The following is a 20,303-nucleotide window of genomic DNA, read 5'->3' on the forward strand; positions in this document are numbered from 1 at the left end:
TCTGTAGTCTTGAGTCAATTGGCTTCATAAGTCGAAATGTCAATTCCAATGCGGATCAATTACAGATTAAATAACTGTGTAGAGGTTATCATCGAGTGTAATGTAAACTGAAGTAACTAAAGTAATCAGTTATAGCTTTGAACACTGCAGCTCTCAGGTTTAATTTAAGTGTTAAATTGTACCATTTCTGATGATGTAATACACAAATACTACTGTTCATTTGAGCTAATTTAAACTCTAGTAAGGCAGGAGGGAGAAAAATAAGAGTGAGACAGAGAAATAGACAGTGTAAGATGCATGACTTGTGGGTTTATAGGGGTAGGCCTCCTGCTATTAGAGGCAGAACAGTACAGATCTGTTGTTTGGAGAGTTTGCGTGGAGAGGGTGCATCTCTCTCTTTCCTGTCACCATCACTCCATGAGCACACATACACATACACACACCTTTACTACACAAACTTGTCTGTTTGCTAGCCTGCTGTGCACTGGATACCACACACAGCTATGATCATTTCACCTTACCCCTTACACCTTACCTTACAACTGCACACACAAGCTCTCCAACACTTCACACACATGCAAATTCCCATTTTACATAATTAAATGCATCATTTAAAATCAGGCTTTGATGGTTCCTCTAGTAGCACCTTGTCATGTGGTTGCAGCAAGCGTCTGGGACTGTGATAATTGCATCCCCGTAGTAGAGCTGTTGGGCTGTGCAGCAAACAGGGAATTACCCGCCAGGTCCAATGCTCACGTCCTCAATGCACTCACAGAGAATCTGGTAGACAACCGTAACATGTTGGGATGTAGACAACGTACGCTCACATATGTACGAGATTACTCGTTCACACCTGTCCTTCAATCGCGAGAGAACTGGATCTTCTGGAGCTGTGAATGAGCAAATGGAAGACATTCCTTCACAACCTGCTTTATAAATTCTCCACTAATGTGGGTTCACTTCACGTCATCCTCTGGGAGGAACGGAAGTGGTTGCAGTTGGCAGGGCTGTGCCAGATGGGGGTGGAGACAGATGCGGTAGATTCACAGGCATTATTAATGGAGCGCTACCATCCCAAACGACCTTGAGCAGAGCGAGCCACCCACCACAAGAGCGAGGGCACATCCAAACTGTATTTAGACAACAAACGCCAGGCACCGGGAGGAAACACGGTGAGCAATCAATGCCACTATTCTACAACTAATCCCATCTCAAAGACTCACTGGCTGCTCCGCCAACACTCTGGGAACGTTCCCACAACCAATCATATTTTACACAGCAATGCTCTGTGCACCAAAAATAGATCTCGCTTCATGCCGCATATGCACTAATTCCATAAATCTCAATTTGTTTCCTGCATAATGGGAGCTCTGGGCTGAAATTAATCTTTTTACCTTTATTTTTTATTTTTTTGATAGGTTGAAAAGTAAACCCCTCATCTTTGCATGATTTACTCAATGTATTTATTTGGGGGTTGTGCTGTTATGATATCAAAATCAATGAGGCAGTCTTACAAACATACCAGTCATATTATCTGACTTGAAAATATAATACACTATTAAAAGCAACCAGCCATATGTAATTGAATAGCAGCGGTCCCAAATATATCAACGGCCTGTGCAGATCTAAAATAAAAACCCTTTGAACTTAATCAGATCAAGTAACTATGTTTTAATTTAAATAATCATTGCATAAAGATACATTGAATCAATAATGCCCAGAAATGGGGCGGTTCTTACTGTTCTTCTCATTTCAGGTCTTGTAGGCTCCACTAATGAGCTTAATAAATAAACAAGGTATATTAAATCCAAAATGTGCAGTGCTTTGGTACTTCATAACCAGTATTGAGAAAAAAAGCTTTAGAGTTCTGTACAGACTTTAAAATGAAGCCTAAATCTGGCTCACAACTGAGAAATTGTGACCCAACTGGTTAAAAAAATTCTAATAACTAACTAATAAAGGATTATTATATAAATATAAATTCAAATTATAATATAATAAAAATATATGTAATTATTGTATATAGTCATGTAAATTTCCCAAATCCAAACCTGATGCAAACCCAAAGCTGTACATGCAACAGTTTGTTGTGTCTCATCAGACTCTAATGTAATATTCCAGTAATTAGAGAACCATAGATTTCTATATGCATACAAAAGAAATATACATATATACTTAAATATATATTTTTACATACAACGTCCATCTAATATCACAAAGTTTTATTCATCATTCTCTTTTTGGGGCGTTTTTTTTTTTTTACTAACTAGCTGTTTCAGCTAAATATTCAGGCCGATTCGGAGTCCTACCCTGCGGCCCACAACAGAACTATGCTTCATTGGCTTCACTGTGTGAGTTCCACTGTTAACCTGCCTTTCAAGGACACTGTGATGACATTTTTATATTCCGCGCTTAAAAAACGAGGGTAAAACTGTCCCGAGAAGTGTTTAAGAATTCATTGCTCTCACACAGTCCCTCTGTCTTTAGATTTAGAAGATGTGCAGGACTCGATTGATTTCAGCTGGAATTGATCAATAATGCAGCGCCGGCTTGCAGTCTGTCTATGTATGAGCGAATATAAGGAAGAGAATATTTTCACTATCAGCCTGATAATTACCGCAGGGATCACTAATGAGAGGCGCGCCGTAAACGAACACAATAGCACGCACTGTTTACTTAAGGTTGCTCAAGCTTGGGAAAGAGCGAAAACAAAACACACACACACGTAAATCCCTTTTGTATAAATTATGAAACTCCCTAAACCTCTAAACCAAGTAACAACGTATCCCACAACAGATCAAAGGCTTGGTCTAATCAATGCCTACGAAATACGCCAAAGATCAAAAAACGAGACTCCTCGACCGGGCCGGGCGCCCATTATTGTGCTAACGTCTCCCAGAGCATTTTCACACTCCTCTCATCAACAGCTTTGTTTACAATTTCAGCTCATAATTAAAGCTAGCTGGAGTCTCGCGCTAGAGTAGCCATGAGATTCGATCGTAGCGGCAAAGCACATACAGCAGCTGATGTTAAGGACGCTCAGCCGCTGATCTGGTTTAATCTCTGGGATGTTTGTAACACATCACTGTAATGAGCTTCAATGAGCTCCTGTTTTCCTCTCACATGTGTTAATACCGGTTTATACGCCAGGCGCTGGGAGAAAATGCGTTTTATAACAAAGACATTTGTGCGTATGCAGATTTTGGTGTCTGTTTCCTTTTGACTTTACTTGTAAAACCTAAACTGTTAAAAGCACAAAACTTGCTGTTGAGATGAGATCAGGCAAACAAACCCACCCACACATACGTACGCAGTGCACAAATGTTTAATTTCTCTACCCTTTTCTGTCTCTCTCTGTGGTCCCCATACAGAAACACACACACACACACACACACACACACACACACACAAACCACATACCAGCAACCACCTACACAAAAGCAACAAGCACACATCATCCTCTCAACATCTCTCACGCATCTCGCAACAAATCTCGTCGTGTCTCTGCTGTCTGTGTGCGAGTATCTCAGACGGTGTGGTTGCACAGTCACACGTAAGGGCATGTTTTGTCTCTCATCCTCGCAGCAATTGAATTTAATTGCTTAAGTAAACAGTCTGTGATAAAAACGAATGAAGAAATGTGCAATAGCACAAATAAATACAATAGAATAAAGATACAAATGAAATAAAAGGTGCTTTACATTTTTCATTTAGACCTAACAGTAATATTAGACCTTTTCAAATATAGAATACAGAAAATGAATAAAGCAATCAATTAACTCTGGATAGTCTAGATAAATACTGGTGAATCCTTACAATTAAAGTTATTCAGTAAAAATGTGTGATTTTTTTCTTTTGTTGTTTGATTAAAGGATTAAAAGAAAGGATATTAAGCTGCTGTCACATTAAGACCTAATGCATGGATCCAATATACTGAAACCCATGCATTTTCTTTCTCTCTTCTTTACCTTCACTTAAGATGTTTATGTTAATACTCACCAAGACGGGTATTTTTACATCATTTTGTGTGTATTTGATTGTTTACAAACAATAAGCTGCAAAAAAATAGAACTCAATTCGGTACTCACAAGCTGTTTGAATGTTTAAATTGGCAAGACTTTAAAACACATGCAAATGATAAATTCCACCAACTGTCCCGAGCCAAATGTTTGACGTATATAAGCATGGATTCTGTGGGAATGAGTAAAATTATGCACAATACCTGCACCAAAATTCAAGCCCTGATTGAAGTTAAATATAATGTAGAATCGTGACAAAGCGTGAGCCTTTTTTTTTTAAAGCCCGCATAATGCAGTCAGTCTCTGTCTGGAAAGAGATTTCACTCTTTGCTAAGACAAGACAACATAATTCACAGCCGCCCACATTGTGTAACTGGTAACAGAGTGATGGTATTCATAGAGTGACACTCTAAGACGAGTGCTGGTCTGAGAGGCTGTGATAGTGATTCAGAAGGCTCTCTGTGGACAAGCGTGTTGTGTCCTTCAGTCGACATATGAGACGAATTAATGCCACTATCATCGCTGTTCCAGTCCCTCGAAACTACTGATGAAAACAAAACAAAGAACAGAATAAGGAGTGCAGATGACTGCTGCTGTGTAATGACTACTTCACTGCATGGGAATAAAGGTGGTTGAGATCTATTAAACAGAAAAAGGAAAGGGAGTGAGAAAGATTTTTGGGGTGATTCTTGTTTTGATGTACATGACAGAAAATCCAATTCCTAACCTTGTTTCCAACAAGTTTCACATACAAGCACTAGGATTTTCCTTAAAGCATTAAACACACACACTCAGAAAAAAATGGTACACAATCTGTCACTGTACTTACTAAAATGTTATCCTTTATTGTCTAAACACATTTTTGGTGTGTATTAGGATGTCACAGTTTTTTGGGGGGGAATTGGGCCAATAAGACAGACAGAAATGTGGACTCTGAGCTCACTGCCTCTGTGCTGATGCGGCTCTTGTTCAGGATGGACAGCTTCACAGTGTACTTTCAGACAGAGGAAAAGAAAGAAAAAAGGAGGGAGAGAGAGAGAGAGAGAGAGAGAGAGAGCGAGAGAGAGAGGAAGAACAGACAAGAACCTGTGCTCAGCAGAGGGAGAGCTCTCATCCAGAAACAAGGAGCCCAGGGGAACAACAAAAGAAGAGAGATGGGGTAAGAGAGGAGAGAAAAAGCCTTCAAAACAACAATAAACACTACTGGCTCTCCAGAGCGGACTCTGGGTGAACACCAGCACTCAATGTAATCTCTGAGAGAGGGATAGTTAAAGAAAAACAAAACGGGACAATAAATGTTAAAAAATAAACTATTATTGTATTATACCATATTAAGTAACTCAATCAATATAATATACATAAAATACATAAAAAAGAAAGATAGATACACAGAAAAATTTTTGTGAAAGTGATGCCATAACTTTCAATTGTGGGTAAACTGTTTCTTTAAGAGAGCAAAAAAAGGAGCAAACAGTGAGAAAACAAAAGAGACACAGCGACAGTCAGTCCAGGCTTCATCGTATTTGGCAACTCATTCTTAATCAGTGCAGTGTTGGGTAGAATGGATGCTGACATGCAAACTGCTCCGCACAACAGGGAACGAGCTCCTAATCAGTAATCAGACTGTCTGTTTAAACGGTAGGGGCTCTGGGTTTCACTCTGGCGCAGGTCAAGGGCCTCTCCACAGTCCCTCTTCCCTACTGCGGTACACCCATGCATTGCTACAGAGCAAACAGAAACCCCTACCATCACCCCACGGGACTCCAACGGGCAAACAATTCCTGTCATCTCAAATGTCAGTGCTCTGTTCTGACTAGCAAAGCTATTGCTTCTAAATGATTTTGTTGTGATACGTTATTTCTAAGGAATGAATTATGAATTCAGTTGAGGACATGCTAATAATGCCATTTGCTTGGTTTTCTATCAAAAACATTGTGTTTTTCAAAACATTTCAAGAACGTCAGGAAAGCTCTGGTGATTTTATTGTATGCTTTAAATAAACAAATAATGGGAAAAAAATCCTTTCATCTTCATCATTAAAACGGAGGCATGACTTAATTTCTAATAAATATATGTGCATATATAACACATTTCAGAGGTTGGTGGGGCTGAGAATGGTTGGCTTTGTTGTTGTGAAGAATTAAATTCATGCCATGTGGTTTGTTTAGAACACAGCAGGCCTAATCAAAGTAACCTTGAGATACAATTTCACGCTTAGACTGCATGCAGACTTTTAGAAGACGACATGCCAACGTTTCTTGAGATATAACTGAAGTCGTGTTTCTATATGAAAGCTCCACCAGGTTCACACAGACAGCAGTTAAACAGCAAGTCTCTGGTTGCCATTAGGTGTTCGTGTAAGTATTAACTGCAACTGTCATGTCAAATCCCTACATATCATGAACAAGGCCTGGTCACCTTGTCTATACAAATCGCTTTCAGTGTGAATGCATCAAGTTGAACCTCTGCAATTTATTTCCCAAAAAATCTGCAAATAAGTACTTTAGTATTCTGCATCAGTCACACTGCCACTTAGTGGTCTGGAGTGCTATTTATCTTTCAATTGTTTTCATATTTGAGTGAGTACAGGTGCTTGATCGGGAGGAACATACTAGATAAGAATGAAACAGCGGGACCTTCGATGGCCCCGGCAGGAACCCCTCTAAATCAACTCAATGTTGCTCATCTCCCTTCCGCAATCAAGCCTCCCACTTGAAGCTGCTCCTATTGTTCTGCCTTCCTCCCGCTCTTTCTCCCTCTCTCTCTTTCAGTTCTTTTCCCTAATCTCATAAAAATTCAGAAGGATACTCCCACATTTTGCTCCTCTCTCCCCTGCCATTCTTGAGAACATTAAAGCTGATCTCCATGGTGAAGAAGGGAGGATGAACTCCCTGGCCTCTCAAGTATGCACTCCGTAGCACCCTGCTCCTCGCTGTGAACCAAAAGTGAGGCCTCTTTTTTGATATGTCATTCCTTTTTTTGTATGTTTCAAGTTACCTGACTGATACCTGAATTCCAAATCTTACAAGTACTTGGAAGAACGCTTGATATGCATATAAAAGATACTCGCACTTTAAACGTTTTAGATTGTCATTGTAATGTGAAAGAAAATAGAGAAAAGCTCTAAGAATAGACCTGCATTATCTCTCTGATACCTCTGTGGATCCTTCTTGTCTGAGCTAAGTGTAAAACCTGCAAAATAATGACCATCAACATACAGCATAACATGACGTCAGTACAAAACAGATAGAGTCTCACACATTGAGTTGAAATATTATCGAAGTCTGCTCAGCAGAGTTCTGATATGGGATCGGCAGCAGAGGCTCAAATCGTTACGTTTGGAGCAACAATAACAAAACTTAGACAAGCCCGCTCCTTGATCAGGCTCTGTGGGTTAGGAATGACTTGAGTCAAGCCCCAGAGGTCTCTGCTTATGTCACAGCAGGGTCACCGCAGAGTGAGGAGAAAGAGAGACAATCAGATCTCATCTACCTCCCCTGGGTCACCCTCTTTCTCACAATTGCTCACTCTCTCCAAACACAAACAACTACACTCCTTCATGCATGCCTGCAGTGCAGATTTGATTACAAGTAAACCCTCTGCAACCCTTTCCGACTCTTGTCGGAGAAAGCGGGTCAAGTCTGTGAGCTCACAGGGAAGATGATACCGGTCCGATGGAGTTGGGATGAGAGATCTGACATCTTCAGGGTAGAAAGAGCAGTTTTGTCTGTCTAAAAGGATTTGATTTACCCAGGGATTAATAGCACAAAAGCACAGGTTTGAGGAGTAGGGCTCCTGGGAGCTCCAGGAGACAGGGTGGCGTAGTCAGAACCCAGGGTTTCTTGCTCTCCCGTTTAGGGCCAAAGAATGGGGAAAGCAGTTCAGACCCCGATCACAAGTTTCTGTTGCACACATCTCCATTCTTTTATATTTGAGTCTGACAAAACGCAAAATCGATAATGCTTTTCCCCCCATTTCCTCTTTGATGCAACTTCAAAAGGTTAGTGGACGGCTCTCAGAGGAGTGTTCAAAAGGAGGAAGGAGGGGCAAAAAAAAGATAAGGAGAAAAAGACACTCCCCGAAAGAAAAAAAAAACCTGAAGGGGCAAAACAACGTGGTTGGAATTGAAGTTGTGCAAGAAAAGCCTGGTGCGACTAGGAGCACCTTCAATCACTGCTGTGGTTTGCCGCATTCAGCCTGTGTGAATGAGAGTAAAGAGCAAAGCGGTCTCACACAATAGTCTCATCGGCATCTGTACCTGGAGGAGTGCATGGCAGGGACTAGTGTACACAGACCAAATATGTCCAGCGCAATTACATCTAAATTATATCTAAATCCGCTAGGTTAATAGGTTACACCCAAGGCACACCCAACTAATCTTGGCTTGGAGTAAAAGTCTCATCTGAATCTCAGAAGCTTCAGTAAACCCTGACCTGGTGGACCGGGACTACTCTGCTCCCAGGGACTCTTTGAAGACAAATGAGGCAGTGTGTACAACCTTCCACCACTGTTTGTCTGGGATACCTACTCTTGTTCTTGTGCAGTTTGTCAATCCACTTCCTCGTTCTCCTTGTTTTCAAATGAAAACAATCTCTTACTCTTTTCCAACTGCATTTGAGTGTGAGCATAATCACCTTTCACCCTACTCTGTGTTTGAGAGCACAGAGCATTTGTGCATGTGTGCGCTTCATGCAAGCACCGTCGGTGTGTGTGTGTGTGTGTGTAGGTGCAGCTGGACCTGTGGTGAATGTGTTATCAGTGAAGTACTGTGAGAAAGAGAATTCTGGCAGGCCTGAAATACATTCTGACAGCCTGAGACATCAAAGGATTCCTTACGACTGCGCTCTTAACGTGGAGTCAATGTAGGAAATTACTCCGAAGGCGTGAGACGACTATCCTTCTAAACAGTCAAATATCTCGAACATAAAAAACAATGCCGGATGCCTCACAAAATCTACAGAAAATGGTTCAATAATCTGTAGACCTTCTAGCTTCAAGTGTTCAGTCAACATGAAACAACATTCGCAACCCAATGACTTATGACATTTTTGAGTGAATTGGGATATTTGGCAAGACAAAATTAAAGGATGGGACTTGATTTATCTGTCAGGAATTGATTGGATTACTGGCACCTGCTACTTGAAACTTACTCTGGGTAAAAGGAAAACTCTGGGTTCATGACAGGTTGGGCTAAATAAACAGAACTTGTTGCATAATTGTGGTTACCACAAAAATTTATTTTCCCTTCTTTACTTACTTACTATGGAAGAGAATGGAGCCAATACATAAATATGACCCTGGACCACAAAACCAGTCATAAGGGTAAATTTTTTTTAAATTGAGATTTATACATCATCTGAAATAAATAAGCTTTCCATTGATGTATGGCTTGTTAGGATAGGACAATATTTGGCTGAGATACAACTATTTGAAAATCTGGAATCTGAGGGTGCAAAAAAATCTAAATATTGAGAAAAACGCATTGAATGAGCTGAACTTGCACTGAACCTGGGATGTTCTTTTAAGTGGCCTTGATGACGTCAGCTGAAATGAAAAAGTTGTTTCAAATAAGGTGAAAGTAACATTTTGAAGACGATTTAGAATTTGTATTTTCTTTTAAAAAATATGTACTCATGAATCAGCCATAATAACATGTATTAAGAAAGTAAATAGGGTCGATATTTGTTTCATGTTGACTTACAGTCTAAGGGGATAAAATTAGCGCAGGTTTGACTGAGCGGAGACAGAAGCATCTGATGTAACAAGGATCTTTTTTCTTTGGAGTGGAGATTGTCTTGCCTGCCAAGAGGGTGAGTCGAGACTGGCACATGGGACTCATGCCAAACTGTCCGAGGCTCCAGGGCTCAGATGTAGCGTGAGGATGGGTGTGTCCGTGCATGGCATGGGTAACCAGGAGAAGTGCCAGACTACAATTCTTCAGAGAAACTCTCTCTCTTTCACTCTCTCTCTATTTTCTACTCTCTTTCGTTTTCTCTGTCTCGATTTCACTCATTCATCCTCTCCACTTTCTCTCTCTCACCATCTTCAGACCGTCTGGATGCTTGTTTTTTTTTTTCAAACACACACACACAGACACACACCACTGGAGCTAAATCAAAAATCTATGCTCTCAATAGCCAGTCAATATCTCATTAAGCAGTCACCGTGGCCAAGCTGGCAGGTAATGCATTTCACAGTTCTGACACACACTCATACACACTCCCGACAGTCTCTCTCTCTCACATGCCATACACTGTAATAACCTGTGGAAATATGGCACTCAGTTTCTTTCACAAGTTGTGGTGGAATATGGTCACTCAACCTCCAAGGAGAAACGATGACAGACTGTGTGTGTATGTGTGCTTGTGTATATGCTCTTATCAATCCAAAACCCACTTCCACACACCAGGATTGATCCCTTGGTTTGATCCAGTCATGTCTTTTGGCAGGTCTAGACTGGAGTAGATTAAAGTCGATTACACAGCATTCAAACTTTACACTGCAATGACATAAAACTAACCTTGCTGTGCAAAATTTTGACAAAACTTTCTCTACAAAATTACGCAACTGTGAAAATGCTGTCTTTTTGTAGACATTTCATTATTTATGGTGGTGATAGATACTATGCCATAAAAACAATGACCTGCAAGAACGTGACCAAACAAGAAGAGAAATTATGCAATAGTCTGCAATAGCGCCCCCTGTGGCTACCATGAGAATGCAACACATTTTAAATTGCTTACATTTTTCAGAATATAAGCCGGTAACATTCAAGTTTCAGGCCTTAGATTTAAATAGCTATTTAAAAAAAAATAATTTAGAATAAATTCTGGTTTCTTTTTAAACTTATTCAAACTATCGACCACTTAGACAGAAAGAGAGCATTCTGACTATCATCTAAATATTTTTTTTCTCAATTTTAATGCGACTTTAAAGGGCAGCATGATTACAATTTTTTCCCCCAAATGTGTGTTTTTCCATTTTAAACTTTTTAAACTTCTAAAATGTGTTTTCTTACACATTTTGGAATACAAGACGGTGCCATTTGAGTATGTTTCAGTCCTTATATTCCCATAGTTAGCTTTTTGACCATTACAATAAAGTCTGACCAATAATTGGCCACTTACACAAGACGACACCGTAACATGTATAGAAAAGATAACAACTATTCTTTATTTTAACACAACATTCAAAGACAGTGTGATAAATTATTTTTCAAATGTAGGTTTTTACATTTTGAAGTTTTGAAACGGCCAAAAGCTTAATATGTAATGCAAAAACATTAACATTATACCAAGTAGAACTTAAATATCCATAAAAGTGACTCCTTAACCCACTCCATAGCAAAACCCGAAGCCGCTGCAGAAATAGTCCACTTAACACTCCTTGCTGGCCAGTAATCTTGCTCTTTATTTTTAACCCTAGCTAGTGGGCTACATCTTTACTTCACCTTAATCTGATTTTGCCTGCCCTCTTTCTGTCCTTTGTGGCTAACTGGATTACAGCCAATCTTGTTAACCTCTGCTGTGCTACCGAAGTGCCCAGAGAATCACACAAGTCAAGAACACTCTACTAGCCTAGTGACTAAAGAGAGAGAAAGGGCAAACCTCTAACGTTCACTTGCATGCAAATGTTATTTGCTTTAACTTTGTTTGTAACGTCTACATGCGTTTATATTCATTTTAGTCTGGTACTTTTCAGAACATGTGCAAATCACACGCAAAAAAAAAGTGAGGTTTCAAACAGCTCTTTTACAACATACTTTATAGATTATTAAAGGTTTAATTACCACACAGATGAAACAGGCCTGTTTTTTTCTGTCTTTGGCACATCAAACAACTTTCTTTAATTATGTAATTAATATTTGGAGTTTTCATCTTAATTGTGTGGAGCAGACTAGCTCATTTGCATAGGGTAATGAGAGGGATGTTTCCATTACAGGTAATTAGGTACTTGAGAGGCAAGTGTGTGGCTAGGAGGCTGGGAAAGAGGAAAGGAAAAAGGAGGGATGAGCGGTACGATCGGAAAAAAGACAGATAACCGTATCTTATTACCGAACAAGGAGGCGTTAGCATCTGTAACGACATGCCTGTCAAATGACTTGCAAAGCAAACACTTAGTAATTGCCAGACGTGAATGAAATGTGGTTTCACAGCGAAATCAGTGTCGCAATCAGTCGCCTGGCTCTGGTAAAGATGCTGGACTGAAATTAGGTTTTATGAAGACTTTTACAAAAACTAAATAAAATAAAATAAAGCAAACGAGACTGTCTATTAATGACTTTTAAGTTTTGGCAATGTTTAAAAAAATGAAATTACATAAAAATACAAGTTGTTTCCAGTAGAAAACACTGAATAGCAATTCTATAAAAAAAATGGTAACGGAGTCAAACTGCAAAAAAGTATCAACCACTCTAAAACATTACAAAATCTTTTATTAAATCATTTTAACATTGGAATGGTATAAAAATACAAGTTGCTTTCAACAGAAAACATCTAATAACAAAATTATATTAACATATTGTAACTGAGTCACTGCAAACAGTACCATCAACCTCTCTAAAACAAAAGGTAATCTTTTATTAAAGTTCAAAAATGAAATTACACACAAATACAAGTTGTTTTCAATAGAAAACATCTAACAATACACAATTGTATCCAAATATTGCAACTGAGACCATGCAAACAGTATCAACCTCTCGAAAACATTTGAAAATCTTTTATTAAAGAGTTAGACACCCTGTAGATGTATTTTGGTATCTGCGATTATGGATTCCTCCAGTCTCCAAGAGCTCTATTATCAGTTTGTAAGCCTCTTCAGAACAACCCACACATGAGACACGGGGTCAGAGGCTATCGCATACACCTGCTCCATCTCCACAATATACACACACTTGCACGATCATACCCACAAACACACACTAACGGCTGCATGCATGCAAAAAACTAAACCCACACGAACACTCAGACAACATGCTTTCACATTCTGATGTCTGTGAAGGTAGGAACAATCCAAACACTCAAAGATCTGAACAAGAAGGAAAAAAGGTTCACAAAACATAAACTTCAATGCACGTCCTTGCAAAATCAAGTTGGAAAATTAGCATAAATATTATATCATAAATATAGCATAGTGATGCATTTTGATGTTGCATAAAAACTCATTAATAATTGCTATTTAACTGATCTCCAACACACAGATACCACAATCACAAGGTGGTGTTGTGGTAATGCAATAACTGCGAGTGCAGTGGAGGTGAACTGTCGAAAAGCTTTCAGTGGGAGATTCACGGAGAGTGTGCGAAGGAGAAGAGTGGTGTTACCGGAGCTCAACACCAACATCCATCGCTTTTTCCACTCTCAACACCTCTCGCCTAATACAGAATGACAGCTGCGTGTGTGTGTGTGTGTGGCGGCACGAACGCATGGAGCACTAATGGGTCGGAGAGTGTATGTATTTTTAAGTGTAAAAAAGAGACTTCAAATGAAAACAAATGAATGTGAGAATGCCGGTTATCCAGCCTAGAGCGGCAGATGAGTGTGTGTGTGTGTGTGTGTGTGTGTGTGTGTTATGGTGGGGGGGGGGTTGGGACCGGTGAACAGGATTACGGAAGCAGGATCAACACTAGTATAGTGGTGTGGCGCTCACCCTGGTTGTTCACAGCCCAAAAAACAGGTCAGTGGAACACGACACACACCGATGTCAACCCAAACGACTGCCAGTCGACACATCCTGCGTCCCGACCTCGACCTTTTCCCTTCGACAACATAAAAAAAAATCTTGCTTTCTGACTTGGGGCGTTGAGACCACCAGTTCTTGACTTAAAACTGAAACTTTGAGTGCGTAAAATAATAATAAAAAGTATTATGTTGAATTCTTTTTCTAATGCATCTCAGGAACAGAAAAATCAGACATCAGCATACTAACAGCCTCTTTTTTTTTGACATTCAGCTGCTTCAGCAACAGAACTTTCTCATTCATATCAAAGCACTAACTTAATTTCCTTGCATAACAGAAATGTAAAACAATGCCACAACTTAATTTCCCTGAAACAAACACTTGCACAAGCCCCAACACTCAGTCTCTCTCTCTGTCTGTCTCTCTCGCTCTTTCTCTTTGCATGAGACGCTCTAACAGAGAGTTGGCTGACTATGAATAAAGCCCTTTGCAGCTTGACTTGCTCGCAAAAAAGGAAGTTTACAAAATGGGCAGACAGAACCCCAGCATGCTTTTCTCCTCTTACCTTTCATAGCTGAAATCACAAAATACATCATTAAGCTTGGCGGTCCATAGGCGAGCGAGTGCTAGCTCAAGCAGTCCACTGCTGTTTCAGCAGCAGCTGGCCAGCATAGCTCTGCCGCTCAGCTGCGCTCGCATGACCACACCAGAATCCATGTGACTCTGACATCAGCACTCCCTCACTCTTGGGCCCGCCCCTGGGTTATGATTGGCAGAGGAGGTGGCCAATGAAAGGGGAGGGGAGGGAAAAAGGGGGTTGGGTCTTTTTCTACAGACTGCAGTGGCTGTGACCGGGGCTGATGGGATGGGTGAGGGGGGGTACAGGCGGCTGTCACTGTCTCTTGTGCTTTATCGCAAACAAGAGAAAGTCATAACAGAAGCACAACAACAAACAAGGTTTTTTTTTGCAATCATGATGGTAAAACGACTGAGAGAATGGTTAGTGGGACACAAAAAAGTAAGGACTTATATAAAAAAGGACAAATAATAGGTGTTTTACAATGATTATATATATATATTATAATTATTATTACATAAACAAAACAGAAACACAATACCAAACAATTTTTTAAGAGCTCTAGAGATCTAGAGATCTAGAGAGACTGAAATAATTTTTGGCGGGATGTACTGTATTATAAATATGATCAAATGCTACCATTTATTATGCATAGTGTCATTATTAAATATTTTTAAAGTGCTAAATTACAGAAACATGCCACGAATAACCTAGGACCTATTTGTAATTTCAAAATTGAATATTTGATTAATATTTTAACAAACTGTCTAACAGCTTTGTATAGTTTGTTAATTAATGTTCATTATATATATACACATACATTCGGATAAATCATTATTTGTTTTATAATTTAATATATATAATTCAATATTTTACTACATCTATATATATTATAATTATTATTACATAAACAAAACAGAAACACAATACCAAACAATTTTTTAAGAGCTCTAGAGATCTAGAGATCTAGAGAGACTGAAATAATTTTTGGCGGGATGTACTGTATTATAAATATGATCAAATGCTACCATTTATTATGCATAGTGTCATTATTAAATATTTTTAAAGTGCTAAATTACAGAAACATGCCACGAATAACCTAGGACCTATTTGTAATTTCAAAATTGAATATTTGATTAATATTTTAACAAACTGTCTAACAGCTTTGTATAGTTTGTTAATTAATGTTCATTATATATACACATACATTCGGATAAATCATTATTTGTTTTATAATTTAATATATATAATTCAATATTTTACTACATCTATCTATCTATCTATCTATCTATCTATCTATCTATCTATCTATCTATCTATCTATCTATCTATCTATCTATCTATCTGTCTATCTATCTATCTATCTATCTATCTATCTATCTATCTGTCTGTCTGTCTGTCTGTCTGTCTGTCTGTCATTTAAAATTTCAACAAATCTAGATTAATTACTTGACTTCACTAATCAAATAATTGGTTGTCGAGTTATCTAGCTGTTCACCGTGACCCATTCTAAGCAACTAATTCCTTAAACAAGAGGTCCTGAACAATTTTTTATGAGTCCAATTAGTAGACTGTACCATAGTGTCATTTACTGGACACCCATTCTTCACAGGTCCCGGGACATTTTCCCTCCAGACAAACACCCTATCATCTCTAGTATGTATGCGTGTATATTTTAATGTAACTAATGCTTTGGCAAAGCAGAGCTTATTTTATCATGCCAATAAAGCTGTTGATCGAAACAGTAGGGGCAGAAAAAGGAGAAAGAGAATCAAAAAAAGAATCCTGTTTTTCTTTTGTCTTGGCGCTGTGACGGCAGTCTCTCTCTTCCTATGTGCTAATATTAGACGGGCAGATGAGGCTGCAAGCAACTCCAGATGTTTTCGGGGAGAGAGAGAGCGAGCAAGCGAGAGTGTGTTACTGGCCGTTTCTCTGACCTCCCTCCAGGAGGCTGGTTTCATCTTTTCCTCTCTTGCTGCTCGGTGTCTTGCCTGCTGAGAGAGGCGCTCACACGGGCTGCCCTGGCAGCTGAGCTCCAGAAGATAGCAGGAGAGAGAGGAAGAGAGAGGGACTCATACTGATCCTCCCACCACACAGTGACTGTCTGATGAGTTTCACTATCTCACCATCCTTTTCGGTTTCTCTCTCCATCGCTCCGTCGGAGACCCCCACCCTCTCGTGAGCTCTCTCTCTCTCTCTCTCTCTCTAATAATCTGCTCAGGCTTCTTAGCAGCTGGCTGCTCATGATTCTAGTCTTAGAGAGAGCTGGCTCCGGCCACAAACCAAACCCAGCTCCATTTTGAGCCTCATAAATAAGCCCCTGCTCTTCTCATCTCTGCCCTGGACTAACGTGAATCTCAGATAGCAATATTTCAGTGCATTAAAAGAGAGAGAAAAAAATATTACTGAAGCATCTGAAGCATGACCGCTAATAAAAACCCTTTAATTGAACGATAAACTAAATATACTTTTTTTTAAATATATGAATTAGGTTTAATTCCCTATGTAATTATAATTTAAGCAATTATCACACACTTAAGCAATTAATCAATTAATCACACACACAAATTGATCCATCTTTTTACTTTACAAAACAGTAATGTATTCATTCCCTTTATTCAAATCAAGTTAATATTTTATATAATAAAGTGAAAAAATTGTTTTTCAATTTGCCAATCAATTTTTAAAAATAGCAATAATAGCAATATTCAAGCCCTTTAATAAAAGTACAGCTGAACAACGTACTAAAACATACACCTTTTCACCTACAATATATGAATGTAAATTTAATGTAACAAAAATGTGCAAGAGTAACCATAATTTGCACGAAAAATCACAGTAGCTTGATGTTAACCTCTACAATAAATAAATAAATAACAAACAAAACATAACGCAATGCAGAGCAAAGCAAAACTCAAAACAAAACAAAGATTTGAAATTTGGAGTTCCCTTATTCATTTATTAGGGCTTTGCTGATGCTGTACCCAAAGTTTTGCTATAAGCTGTAAAGTAACAGCAGAAAATACTGCATGGTTAACACAGTAGATTTATTTTAATTTAGAGTTATAACTATGTTTGTATGTGTGATAGGCTAAAGGTATAATCACTGTCTACCTGAATGGCTGCGGTTGCTATGCTAATTTAACACTAAATGAGCAGGAATAACTACGCTGTGAATCCCCTGAATAAAAAATAAAAATAATGCAAATACACACTCCGCACCTGATGCCATAAATCTCTGAAATTACCGTCTGATCACGACCTCTTGTGTGATCCATTAGAGGCAGCGAAAATAAATTAACTCATGTTATGTCAACACTAATCCATCAACAGACTCCGCTTAATAAGCAAAATATAATTTCCCCTCCATGATTATCAAATGAGGTGTATCATGGCTGAAAATTAGCTACGTCGAAAGTTGCATTAGCTGCCGTGGAGGTAGTTTAGCTAGTGTCATGCTGTGCTGTTAGCATTAGTGTTAGCGGTGGCCTGTTTTGCTTCTATTAGGCTACTGTGTTTTTGTCTGCGTGGTGCTCGTGCTCTTTGGTGAGTCAGTCCAACTGCAGCTTGCGGTAAGGTTAAACTGCTTCGCTCTGTCAAGATACTTGTGGTCGGTAGGTTAGCAACAGTGCTGTGGTTAGAGCAGACTGCTGAGAGAAAGGCTTTCAGAACAGCATGCTGTAGCCTCTGGGCAGTGCAGTGCAGTTCAGTCGTGCACGTGTGTACGTGGAGCGGAAAAAAGGCTACATGTGCACTCGCATGCAAAAACTAACAGCCCATTTTCGTCTTCCTAAACCTTTAGATCTCAGTGCGATAACCCCAGATTAGACTACAAACGAGTTATCAGTAATGGTGGAAAAAGATGTCTGTGGCTTTGAGAGTTGCTGATGAAAAGGATAGTGGAACATTTGTCTTCTCGTGTGTGTGAATGTTTACAGCCGTGGGTAACTGTAGCTCTGACGATGAACTTATCGACTTTGCATATACATTACCGCATTATATAACCACCATGCCACTCATTATAAGGCCGATGAGTATCAGTGATATACAAAAGCATTGGTCTCTACAAAACACTAGGCATTTAGACCAGCGAGGCATGTCAAATTGCACGCTGTAATTTCCTAGTGTGTCCCCAACCAGTCACTGGAGATGTTGGCATCTCCGAGGTGTCAAAAATCAAACTGTGAAGAACTGCAACAATCAACGAAGGAATTAAGTGGTGTTAATGACAACAGCTGCCACCAGACAGGCCTCGTCTTCTCCGCTCCATACCCTGGAATGCATTTCCCCTCCTTTCAAACTCAGCTTTCCCATACTCAGAACCAAGGCCTGTGGAGTTTGATGGTAGTCTCAGAAGACATTGCCTATTTTCAGGCAATGAATTGATTGAATTGCTTTGTTCAATCAAAGCACTAACCCAACCCAGTGACCGTGAATCGCCAAGTAGGACATGTTCCTGGATTAGCATCCTTATTGCAACCTTCCAATCAACCGATCAGATTTTAGGGATAAGGAAAAGGTTAAGGTTAGGGGTGAGAGTCTTGAAGAATGTTCTTATAAATCAGCAGTTTCCTTCAGATTTATGGTTTGGATTTGGTATTAGGAACTTTCGAGAGGAATGTTGTTTCAGGACCAACAAAAGCAATGGATCCAGGAACACGTTCTACTCGGCAAAATCATGGCGACCAAAGACCTTAACCCTACAACTGGTCACCGTGATTTTGCCAAGACATGCTCCTGGATCAACATATTTTGTTGATCCTGGAACAACATTCTGTCCAAAAACAAAGTCCCACTCGTATACCCACCCCTACACTTAATCCTACTCATAACTGACCCATACAATCAAAGGGAAGTGATAAGTGACTAAGAATGGTGTAGAAGCCCCTAATCCTGGTTTTAAATCTAATCTTGACATTAAAGGGATAGTTCACCCAAAAATGAAAATTCTGTCATTAATTCTGTACTCACCCTCATGTTGTTTGAAACCCGTAAGACCTTCGTTCATCTTCGGAACACAAATTAAGATATTTTTGATGGAATCTGAGAGCTGTCTGACCCTGCATAGACAGCAATACAATTGAAATGTTCCCAAGTCCAGAAACGTAGCAAGGAGATCTGTAAAATAATCCATGTGGCATCAGGGGTTCAACCGCAATTATACGAAGCTATGAGAATACTTTTTGTGAGCAAAAGAAAAACAAATAACGACTTTACTCAACAATTAGTCTCCTCTGCATCACCCTGGTGCCATTTAGGAGAATATCCGCTGGACGTAAACAACGTATGCTGTTCTGTGTCAGCTGCGTCATGTCGGATCTGTTTCCTACATTGTTGTGATTTGATCTGAACAAAAACGATCTCCTTGCTACATTCCTGGACTTGGGAACATTTCAGTTGTATCTATGCAGGGTCAGACAGCTCTCAGATTCCATCAAAAATATCTTAATTTGTGTTCTGAAGATGAACGAAGGTCTTACGGGTTTGAAACGACATGAGGGTGAGTAATTAATGACAGAAGTTTTTGCATTTTTGGGTGAACTAACCCTTTAACTGCTCACGTTTCCCTCAAATCTGACTGGAATATTGTTGATGTTGATCCAGGAACATGTTCTACCAGGTGAAATCAGGTTCACCCCCTTGAAACCAACCAAAAATTGGTTGATGTTAACATTGTTCTAAGAACAACAAAAGATGTTGATCCAGCAACATCCCATTTTTGTAAATCACATGAAACATAATACAAGGTGAATGAGCTCAGGAAAGTGTACAACCTTTGGTTACACCACATTTCATGTACCATCTTTGCCTCAAGCATAGCTACAATCCAATCTGGTTCTTCATAAAACATTAGTAAAGAACCTTAACCCAACAAGACGATCTTCTAACCAGCTTTTTATATAAAATATTGGCCAGGCGTGGGCTAAAGGTGGGCTCTGTCAATCTCGTTTCCCTGTAAAAACAGCAGCCCTAGTCAAGTGTCTGGCTCTCCACCTCCTGATTAATTCAAGCAAATGTATTTATTGTAA

The 20,303-nt window shown here is 39.4% G+C and overlaps 1 protein-coding gene across 1 annotated transcript in view; it reads right to left on the reverse strand.

The window, feature by feature from the left end:
* The window catches only part of roraa (RAR-related orphan receptor A, paralog a), a 65,773-nt gene extending 51,342 nt beyond the window's left edge, over positions 1–14,431 (reverse strand). Inside the window, exon 1 of the mRNA XM_016290300.1 lies at positions 14,263–14,431. Within this exon, the coding sequence (XP_016145786.1) occupies positions 14,263–14,293 (31 nt within the window). The 5' untranslated portion in view covers positions 14,294–14,431. The remainder of the gene's footprint in view (positions 1–14,262) is intronic.
* Between the last annotated feature and the right edge of the window lie 5,872 nt (positions 14,432–20,303).

The sequence above is a fragment of the Sinocyclocheilus grahami genome, unplaced genomic scaffold (genome assembly GCF_001515645.1).
Source record: "Sinocyclocheilus grahami isolate Dianchi unplaced genomic scaffold, SAMN03320097.WGS_v1.1 scaffold257.1, whole genome shotgun sequence".
Lineage (NCBI taxonomy): Eukaryota > Metazoa > Chordata > Actinopteri > Cypriniformes > Cyprinidae > Sinocyclocheilus > Sinocyclocheilus grahami.